We start from the raw sequence: 11,381 nt of genomic DNA, 5'->3' as shown, positions 1-11,381 counted from the left end.
GGAAGTTTTCAATTCAGTTCTTTAAAGTATGCTTTTCCATGAGCACTTCGGCTAGAAATAGGATTTCTTCCAAGAACACACAAAGGAACACCTGAAACTGCTGTAACTCTTCAATGACAATTCTAAATTTAGTATCGTCTTCGCCATTGAGACAGCACCAAAGAGACCTAGGAACGACATAATGTCAGACTTCTTTTAAGGGCAAAAAGGCCAATGCAAATTTCTGGTCCCGTCCTGGGTGACGTGTTGAATTTTATTTTAACTGTCAGTGCAGTCTTAAGATTGCTTTACTCTTGATATGAATAAGCTAAACATTAGACATCTATAGACGACAGTCGATTTCAAACTCGAGAAATTTTCATTTCCTCCATTTTAACGTTATCGTCGTCATGTAATAATTTTCACACATGCACTGGTAACAATACTTTATTCAACTATATCATATGATTTTGTATACAAAATTTTAATATAACTGTATAAACAATTTCACATCGCATGCACGTGTTAGCAGAGTTGAAAAAACGGTATCAAAAATAGAACTATATTGATAACTAATGATATAAATAACATTAACCCTACAAAAATAATATATTTTTTATTGATTTTTGTTATTGTAAAAAATGTATTATATGAAGACCACAAAATATAGTTCTATTTAGAAACTATCCTAATAAAAAAGTTATAATTATTCAAGAAGTTTCCGTGTCACTAATACAATTTCCTCACGCAGGTATTCTACAAAAAAGGGACCATAAACGTTAACAAGATTCTTACTATATTGGAATTCAACTTTCACGTATTCCTGATATTCATATTTCATCTATCAATCATCTATCATATAATATTGGAATCTCATCTTTTACATAGCACTAGAATGTCTCCTTCACATAATAGTAACTCCGTCTTTCACATTTCACTGGATTTGTTTTTTTTATTACTCTTTTCTTATTGAACTCCCATCTTTTATATATCATTGGAGTTTATCTCCTTTGCTTAAAAAAAACTCCATCTTTCACATACCATAGGAACTGCCCGTTTCATATAACAAGGAAATCCAACGGTGCCATACCTTTAACTTTGTCCATCTAATATAATACTGGGAGCCATGCTAGACATTTTAATGAAAATTAATCTTGCACATATCGTAAAAAATATATATATGTTTAGATATCTTGTAAATAAATTTGTTTTATGTAACAATGTAATGTCTAAGTTTCATATGTTAATGATATCTGTAAGGATTTTTTTGTTTGTATCAAATATTAAGTTTCAGGCCACCTCGTCCACTTGGTTATTATCTTCATCATATAGTTTTACTTCAGGAAGAGGAATGATCTTCTTTTTTGATCCTTGAAAAAGTTGAAAAAATAAAATAAAATAATTGACGGCATTTAATAAAAAAAATCTATTACACTGGGAAAATTAACTCAAAATTAAAGATACTCACAACAAAGACTGTTTTTCAGTTTCTGTGGAAACTAAACTATGCTTGGTTTATCATTGTTTTCTTTATCTTTTCAATAATAAATCAAACTTTGTAGGTAAAATCAAATTCACCAGCCAAATCAATAAGCAGATGATACAGATAAACCACTGTGTTTCATTATCTTAAAACTGGTCAATTATCTTGAGCAAATGATGAAAATTCACGATGACCATGCAAGTTGCCAAAAGGACTTACTCGGGGTTGCAACATTATCATTTAAGTCTTTGTGTATTCTTGTCACATTACTCTTTTCTTTTTCATCACAACTGCAACTTTTAATGTTCTTCACCATTTGGAGAAGTTGCTTGAAGTCACTCTGCGTTACACTGTTTTCGCTTTCTGCGTGCAGTGTCCTGCGATTGCAGTAGCGGAGGTATAGAAGCTTCACAAATCTCTGGAATATTCAACATAAAATAATTATGAATGAAGTAAACATAGATTTTTGACTGAAAAAGAAAAGTACCAGTCCTGCATATAAATATATATAGATATATAGACATATCACGGGCTCTGGCCCCAGTTTCACAAAAAAACTTTTAAGTCAAAGTCAGGTTTTCTGGCTAAGAACTTAATTACCAAGGTAACATGGTCACAAGGGCACATCTTACCTCATCAGAAGCAGTGTAACAGCACTCTCATGGAAATCCTAGTCAACTAAGTCCAGGAACTGACTTATGTTTTTTTGTGAAACTGTGTGCATATTGCACTTTACCTCATAAAGCTGCGTCTTTCTGTCTTCTTCCTTAATTTCAGACTTCTTTTCCAAGTAAAAACACCTCTGAAAATTAAAAGAGCTACCGTTTTAGTGATTAGTCTTAAACTGACCTTAAGTTCCATCTTAACACATCCAAACCAAAATATCAATCCCATTCCAGGGTGTCAAGCAATAATAATGACAAAGGTATCCACATACTTTATTTTCCATTAACCAACATGATTTGACACATAGAATGGTTTCTAGACCAAAAAATAGGAAAAAATGGGAATTTTCTCTGAAAAGTAAGGAAAAAATAGGAACATCTCCAAAAAATAAGGAAAAAATAGGAACTGCTCTGCCAATCTGTTAGCTGCCATATACAGTATGCCATTAGCTGTAATATAGTTGGTCAATGTTACATCAAGGCAAAATAAATATAAGGTTGCAATTAAACGAATATCATTAAATTTCATACTTGAAGTTAAAATATTATATAGCACTAAATTTCATGCTTAAAGTACAAATCTGATCAAGGTCAACCTTGGGGCAAAATGTCCGTAAATTGTCAAATCCTATCCATTTGTACAACTCTCATGAAATGTATTAATTATACCACACTTTCAAATAGTGTCAGCTTTGAGATTGGATTGGTAATTTAACCTGAAGTTCTATTTACAGAAATGGGTTATCACAATGCGTTTGTGACAATAAGTGAGAGCACAATCATGTAGTTTGATGACATTGTGTTAGGTGGGACAAAAAAAAAAAAAAAACACACTCACGGTTGTGTTCCAAAGAGGCCTGATCTCATCCGAATCTGAGCACCATCTGTACTGCATCCACAGGAATAAGTTTTTGATGTTCTTTGGGCTTGGGAGGATGTTAAATGGAGGAGGAAGGGTGGTGCCTTTCTCAAAATAACACATCCAAAGCCGAGAACGAGCAAACTTCCATTCAAGATCCAAATTGTTCTGAGTTGTTAAAAAAACATGAAAAAGATTTACAAAATAAGTATTATTAACATATCAATCAATACTGAGTGCAAATAAACTAATTTGTGGTGACATTAAAAACATTAAACTGGTGAAAATTTGGAGCCTTTTTCAAATATTTTAACAACTAACACTCAACTCTTGATCAATTAGCACAAAGAAAAGAGAACAAATGTTTTCAACACTTGAGTGATTGTCATTTGATGTTTGCAAAAAGCTAGTGTAATACTGCACCCTTAAAATAAATGTTATCTTGACACACCTTGTAACATTTTAAAATATCAAAATCGCTGTATGAACATCCAGTACTTGTACCTCTGATTTTAACACATTACTGTACTTACCTCGATATGTGAGTAAGAACTGTTTAACATCGCAATCAGCATATTAAGAAGCAGTATGATTGCAATCACATGGTACAGCCCAAACACAATAAACCCTGCACTCTCCGTAATATAGTGCTTGACAGTGACAGTACTGTTTTCACCACCAACCACCACATCAGCTGTTGACAGCTCTACCATGCCAAAGATGGTCCAGAATAGGGTCTTCAGGGTGTTCCGTAAACTGAAACAATTCAAGCAATTCTAATATAATAATAATAATAATAATAATAAATAAATGAATGAATTAATACTATTATGTATTGAAAAAAATATTGACTTACAATTATAATAATAATTAATTAATTAATTAATTAATCTTCCAGTGTTTTTACTTGATTTTCCAAATCTAAAGCTTTTTATTAAATTTTTTAACTGAATAACCAACAGCATGATGTCCTGAAGTTGATCAAACACTGACCAGGGTTTCCCCTTTTTCTACCCACTGCACCCCCCCCCCTCCTACTCTCTGTGGCAAAGGCCTGTCTTGGACTCACATGTCATTATCCAAGTTGGGATATATATTTATATTGGGACTTTGCAGCATTTTTGTGGGTAGCCAGTAATGTCAAAGGGTGGCCGTTTTTCCTGAAGGAGTAATTTTTCACCTACTTGACCCAACTTGAGTAATGGCATGAAAAAAAAAACAAGATCAATTTTTAAATTAGAAAAAAAAATTTAAAGGTCTTAAATGTGATTTGATTAAATCACCCTTAATGCCTAGTGCTTATCTTAAGTACAATTAACACTTACGACACAAGGCCTTCCTCCTGCTCTCTTGTAGTCCCGTCCTCGTCTGTGCGCTGGTGTCCTTTGTAGAAACCATAGATCTTCATCAGTCCCAAGGCAAATGCCATCAGCATAATGCAAAACAGGAACAGAAACTTGGTGATGTCTGCCATCATTCGTCCAAGAGCCAGTTGCATTGGTCCTACAAAAAAAATTAAAGAAGTCCATCTACAAGTTTACAATAAAAAGCTTTGAATTAGATACACTATGGCTGGCTATTCCTTGAAATAAAAAAAAAACAATAAAAAAATTTGTAAATGCCATAAATTTGCCTACACAAAGCCCTTTAAAACAATTACAGGTGAATTTTAACTCTCATTCTTGATCTTTATCTTGTAGAGTGGTTCTATATTGGCATAATATCAAAGTATGAATAATTTTTACAAGCATATGCCAATATCCCTAAGAAGCTTCATCCCCAAAATACACATGCAAAGCATTCTACAACAGAGCTACAAACATAATTTTAATTCTTAATAATTCAAAAATCAAAAGTCAATATAGTGACATTTTGCTTATGAAACGTGCCATTAATCATATTAATCAATACTATTAAAATCACATGATGACTTATATAACTGTTTCTTAAAAAATTTGTTTTCTGCCCCACCCTAGTGATAGATGACACTATAAAACATACCTAGAGTTACTGTCAGCAAGAATAAATATATAATGCGTGCAAATGCCAGGATGATAGCAATGGCGTAACCACTCTCCATCCAGAGAAATGGCTCGTACCATTGCCACAGGTGCCTAGGGGGAATGTACTCCAAATAATGCTGCAACATCTGTAAGGTTGAGGCATCAACTTCACCCCCACTAGAAAAAAAATGGCCAAAAAGATAATCAGTAAAATGGTATACACTGGTTTCTGACATCATGTAGTGAGAAGCAGTACAAAATCTTGCTTATAGGGCATTACCAACAGATGATCCTCGGACCTACTGAGCAGTGGATCAAATATGGCGGACCCTACATGAAAGCAGAGCCTACTTGTCTGCTGATGGTCTCCCCTGCTGCCGCATGCACCATTAAACGGATTAAATTATGGCACCGAGGTTTAATTGCTGGACCATTGCAGGGACAGTGCGTGTGGGGGCGGGGAGACCATCAGCAGATAAGTCAGCTCTGCTTTCACGTAGGGTCCACCATATTTGAACCGCAGGTCAGTAGATCCAAGGATCATCTGTTGTTAATGCCCTCTTAGACCCCATTTCCATAGATTTTAGATCGATCTATCCCTGTGGGGAGTCTCACTAGCGTCTGTCACGCCTACTGAAAGCTGTAAGGGGGTAATTAACTATGGTGCGCGCTTGGCTGACTGCAATTTAGCTTGAACCTCCAGGGAGTTAGGTCGATCTAACTCTTAATCCCTGGATCGATCTAAATCTCTGGGAATACACCCTTAGAGGCACATGCTATCTCGGAAATATATGGATCTTCTTTACTTCAACATTTGGATCCTCAGATATGAAAAGCATTATCATAAGTTAATTGTTGTGTTATAGGAATGCCCACAGAAAAATGTAATAAACAATTGCATATATCAAAATAAAGGACTTTTTATCTTTTCTGAAAACAATAAGCACTGAAAGCATTTCAAATAGTCTAGTTTTAATATTTACCCATTATTTATATCTTGCTCCTCCAACCACTCCTTAGCCAGCAGTGATCTAACCAGCATACAAAGAACAGAGGCAAACATCAGAAAAAACATCACAAGATCATAAATATTAATCCAAAACTTCTTGAAATCAAGTCTCTGGTGACCAGCCTCTTTTAACAAGTTGATTACAGATGTAAGTGACCAAATTGCGATGATCCACTGGACCAAATTTCCTGGACGATGGTCTTTGTCAATAAAAGGACAAAAGTACATGATATCGAGGAGAAGAAGGCTCATGAAGATGACATATGAGATCTGCTCATTCAGGCATTTTGAAATTGGTCTGCGCCAGTATTCTTTTATCTAAAATGATAAAAGAATTATTATTATTATTATACACTCTGATATATGTATGATCATTATTATTATACACTCTGATATATGTATGATCCACTTTTATTAATGTTTTTTAATCTAACAAAATTTAAATGGCATAAAGATGTCAAATATCTTTTCTTACATTCAAAACTAAACTTTCTTAAAACTGAAACAGTTGCAGTTGCTTTAATTCGTAACAAACAATCAAATCAACTATTTACAGCTCTATAATTTGCTCTCCTACCTTCTTGCCCGGCACACAGAAAAACAAGAATGGCGAAACAGGAAACATGACCAAGTGTAGCAATAAGAGCATAATCTTAAGACGCCAGCCTTGCCTCCAGTGTTCAAAGCCAGACATCCAGATTTGACGCAACACCTGCTGGCAGTGGGGATGGGCTACAAACTGAAAATGAATTTTATATAATTAAAAATTATATATAAATATGTATTTTGTGCGATCTGACACCATAAAACTAAAATAGAGGACCATGTAGTTTTGTAATTCAAGGAGAAGCCATAATGGATTTTCTATCCAGCAAATGCAAAGGTCCTTTATATGGTAGTTTGATCTTTTCTAGTACAGTATATTAATAAGATATGCATGATATGTCTACATTTCTAATAGGAAATAGATCCGTGAAAAAAGCCATTATCAAGAAATTTATCTACATGTGCCCTCTCTGATACTCATAAAAAACGATATCAGAACAGAATTTAAAGCAGATTTTACAATCAAACATTTCACAATCTCAATAATCCTACCTCTTTTTGCTCCAAGTGAATTGCAAGTCGGAGACGACACCATTTCTTGGGTTTGCTGATCTTGTACTCCTTCGCTCCTTTCTGTCTCTGCAGCAGGAATTCAACCTCTTTATGGGAGCGGCATTCGCCGAGGAAATCTACAGCCAGCATTCGGAGTTTTGCAGACAAGGCAATGTAGTCATCCTGTAAATAATGACCAGTTTTAGTGTACTATTCAAACAACTTGATTGTTAATTTTGACTAAACTGACTTTTCTTTTTTAAAAGATGAAAGGCCAGGCAATATATCAGAGTGAGTCTTATTACGCTTAAATTCTAAAAGTTGATTGTTGTTTTAAAAGCATAATTGATACATAATTTATAAATGCCTTTGTGGATCTGGGGGTGAGGGTGTGTGTGGTGCCACATGACCCCCCCACCCTCTCCCCCATTTTGCCTCAGAACTTTCCTGCTATCCCTCCTAAAATGCAGTATAGCAAGACACACAAAGCAATATCAAGCAATTCTTTCACATAGTACACTAAAGTTATACCATGTACCATGTACTGTATTTGCCAAGGAAATCACTGAAAACATTTTTATCTATGGCCCCTCCCTTCCCTTTGCAAAATCCTGCATCTGCCAGTGAATACCCCACCTTGAATTCTGGCTCCTCCATAGACCTCTCCTTCATCAAATGACTCATGTGGAAAGCCTCAAAGATGGGATCATCACTCATGTGTATGAGACTGTGAGGGCAGGACCAGGCTTTGTAGAGGTTGAGCTGGGCCAGAGATTCCTCCAATGGCACACTCCCTGTCTGCAGGCATTTCTCACATTTACCTATAATTAAATTAATATATAATAAAAATATAATTAAATCAAATATAATAACATAATACGTGGAGAGATGAAAGTCAAAGGGACCTTAAAATAAATTCAAAAAATTGCCAACTGGCAAGAATTTCTCAAAAAATAAACTTCAGTAACATGAATTAAAATGAGAAAAAGAAAACGGATATATTCCCAATAAAAATACTGTTCTATCCAACTTTAGATCCATCCAACTTTACGTTGGACTCTTGTTGAATACAATCAGATTAAAAGATTAACATGTCCCCTCTTGGCCTTGAGTACAATACAGAAATGCTAGTGATTATATAAGTACATTGCAGTCTGATCAATCTACATGGAGCAATAATTTCACTGGGAAAAGACCCATAGTGAAATTGTGAGAAGGAAAAGCAGACACACGTTTTTTCAACTTTAAAATATTAAAAAATATCATTTTCAATATAATAAACTTATTGTTCAAATAGAAAATAAGACAGACCAGTCCCATAAATTGACAGAACTCTCTTACATCGAGGCATACAGGGTTTCTGCAAGGAGTGCCCCTTCAGCATGAGTACGTTAATGATAGGTTTGTCATCCAGATGGCAGGCCAGCATCAGAGGTGTCATGTCCGCAGAGAAATACTCGATACTATCGTACAGGCTGGCTTTAGTTTTCAGCATGGTGGTAAGGCTGGTAGGGGCGGGGCCACTGGCAAACACGTCATCATCACTGTAATAATAATAATAATACTAATAATAATAATAATAATAACAACAACAACAACAACAATAATAACAACAACAATAATAATAGTCTGTTTTCAACACAATAAAATTATCATCATAATTACTTGTGAATATAAGTATTTTATAAAAAGTTGCAACAGACATAAGAACTTGAAACAAATACAAGCAGACTAACACATCTTAAGATTCGGAGAATGAATTGTTCAATCTAATATTGCCTATCTGCGCAATCTGCCATTTGAAAAAATTGGTCATACATGTAGTTTTCACAAATTTAAAGGTAATTTAAAAGTTCTATAAAGTTTTCATTGGGATTGCTAGAAAAAAACTAAAATAACTGGACTGTTGTGTTCCATTGTAATCATAACATCACAGGCGAGGCCGGCTTTGGGAAAATACTAAATTATAACTTTAATTAAGTTACTAATTTCAAAAAGGTGTTCATAGGTTACACAAGTGTCACCAATACTTTTGCCAAACAAAGTATTTAAATTTGGGTAAAAATAATTATAAATGTTATCTTAACTAATACTGATTGTAAAAATCTATTTGATCATTCATACTTGAGATAAGAAATATGTATTAATATCACCTTTGGTGACTTAAAAATATTTTCACCAAGTCCAGGTTACTGAGTCTCACAGCGTGAAGGAGGGCCTGTTTAACAGATATGCCAGGAAAGGTCAGTAGAGTCTTGACCATTGGAATGTCCTCCAAAGTGACCGCCAGCTCCAGGACAGTTAACCCAGAGACAAAATTGTGGTTGATGTCAAAGCTGTCCAATGACATATTTTGCTGGAAGAAATTTAGATTATGTGTTTGTGCAAAGGTATATCAGAACTAGTAAAAAAAAAAAAGAACTCAGAGAGCAAAGGCCTGTGCATGCCAAATCACACTGTTATTAATTTACATTTATTTACTAATCAATTAATCAATGCACTAACACCAATTTGGATTACAAATAAGGCAGGGGAGGATTCAGGGGGGGTGTTGACTGAACCATGCATTTGGTTGTAAAAACATCTGCTCTGAACAAAAGCAGTAATCTATTCCAACATATATCTTTGCAGCAAGGAGGTGGGTAACTAATGCCTTTTCCTCTCCCCCATTGTAATTTTGCGAGAAACACCTTGGAAGTGGGTCGATTCTGCTAGATCGATCTAGGTATGGGAATGGGGTCTAATTTTCTTTGTTGGAAATTCCTGGCTACACAGGCGAAAGTGCAGTTATGCAATGTACCTACCATAAGTTGTCTCTCCACCGCCTCCACATCCCCATTCTTTACGAGATGCATTAAACGGATCTCCGGCTTCCGACTTTCTTTATCGCCATCTTTCTGGCCCTTTCCCTTCTTTTGAGGTGTTTCTATGACCGATTCACCATCTTTAGATCCAACAGAGAGAAGCTGGCGATTTGAACTCACTGAAGTCAAGGGAATGTTGCTGTTCGGAACCTTGATTTTTGACATGTTGTCAAGGCAGAATTTCCAAGCCACTACTTGCGCTGTGCTACTTTAGAGCCTTGGTTTACCATGCTGAACCTAAACATATTATTATATACGTTATTCAGGGTTATTGTTTTTGTTTAAGTAGTCCAGCATGACATAGTTATAATATAACATTTGCGTTCACACAACTCGCTAATTTTAGCGTATTCAGACTCACAAAAGAAGCTACATCCCTACAAACTTTAACAAAGTTGGGGTTCAATAAAAAAAACAACAGACCTAACAGAAAAATACAGTTAAAATATTGATAAACACTTTCATTGATAGAACGAAATTTTACTAAAACTGATAACAAAAGTAGAGTGTCTTTTATGCAACGTTACCTGGAGGATGCCAACTCCAACAGCCGCCTCCCTCCTCGCGGCTGTCTTCCTTTCCCGCCAAGCAATGGAATCCCGATACGCATCGATAACATAACTGCGCAGCAAGGTATAACAACCTTTTTGGCTTTCATACAGAGAACACCATTCATTCTCCGTGGTTTTTCTTGGAAAAACCATTATAAGAATTAAACTATTCTGGCGACAACTACTTGGCATTTTGACGAACGTGGCCACATTGCGTTCGATGCGCTTGGGTGAGACAGGGAGGCTTTAAAATTTCATGACGTCACATATCCTTCATTGCGTTTCTTGTGCTCTGGGTAAAAAGATTCCTGACTCCCCCCCTTCACCTATGGTCCCCTCTTGAAAGTAGACTTTTCACTAGCTGAATCATTGTTCTAAAACGTACCAAATGGCACCGTTCACCCTCTAAAATACCAAAATATTTCGGGGCCCAAATAATCCTGGATCCGTCCCGGCCTGCAGTGTGCCTCGCGGACCCAAACTGAGGGGTGGTTTCAGGAATAAGACAAGATAATTTCCCTGTGATATCCATGTTAAAGTGATAGGGGCCTATATTGTCTATTGCAGGCTAGCGAGTCGAGTGTCGAGTGAAGTTATTTTTTTAATCAATGCGCCCTGCCCCCCTTGAAATACATTTGAAATAATTTGAAGGAATGGAGAGGATTATGAACAGAGGGCGACTATTTGAATAGCTTGCCAGTAAAAACGAGCTTAAAAGATGCTTTTATGAAATGGAGGGACGGATAAATAGGTCAATTTCCGACTTGAAATGTGAAGGCGCGGTTTTAAAACATTATTATTTACCTTATTATTATTTTACTTAACAAGGGATTAATTTGGTTAATGCATTGGCATGCCGACTTTATTGTA

General features: G+C 35.6%; 1 protein-coding gene across 1 annotated transcript; it reads right to left on the bottom strand.

Moving 5' to 3' along the window:
• Positions 1 to 410: 410 nt before the first annotated feature.
• Positions 411 to 10,644, bottom strand: LOC106156195 (short transient receptor potential channel 4). The gene is made up of 15 exons (XM_013531316.3): positions 10,488 to 10,644; positions 9,901 to 10,197; positions 9,250 to 9,452; positions 8,438 to 8,640; positions 7,733 to 7,917; positions 7,097 to 7,279; positions 6,576 to 6,737; positions 5,973 to 6,316; positions 4,988 to 5,166; positions 4,312 to 4,489; positions 3,520 to 3,742; positions 2,966 to 3,154; positions 2,199 to 2,264; positions 1,682 to 1,880; positions 411 to 1,349 (listed from the first exon to the last, which is right to left on the bottom strand). The coding sequence occupies exons 2-15, from the start codon at positions 10,123 to 10,125 to the stop codon at positions 1,270 to 1,272; spliced, it is 2,619 nt and encodes an 872-aa protein (XP_013386770.2). The 5' UTR covers positions 10,126 to 10,197; positions 10,488 to 10,644; the 3' UTR covers positions 411 to 1,269.
• Positions 10,645 to 11,381: the final 737 nt, after the last annotated feature.

This window comes from Lingula anatina, chromosome 3, assembly GCF_051362555.1.
Source record: "Lingula anatina isolate TDL-2025a chromosome 3, LinAna3.0, whole genome shotgun sequence".
In the NCBI taxonomy this organism is placed as follows: Eukaryota; Metazoa; Brachiopoda; class Lingulata; order Lingulida; family Lingulidae; genus Lingula; species Lingula anatina.
Note: the sequence above shows the minus strand (reverse complement) of the source record. Positions and strands in the feature narration are given on the sequence as shown.

Excerpts from the sequence above, each read along its gene's own strand:
- LOC106156195 (XM_013531316.3), bottom strand. The coding sequence starts at position 10,125 with ATGTCAAAAATCAAGGTTCCGAACAGCAACATTCCCTTGACTTCAGTG. Across the intron at positions 8,641-9,249 it reads ATATTTTTAAGTCACCAAAG|TGATGATGACGTGTTTGCCA; the intron begins GTGATATTAATA and ends TTATTATTACAG. Across the intron at positions 3,155-3,519 it reads GTTCTTACTCACATATCGAG|AACAATTTGGATCTTGAATG; the intron begins GTAAGTACAGTA and ends TTAACAACTCAG.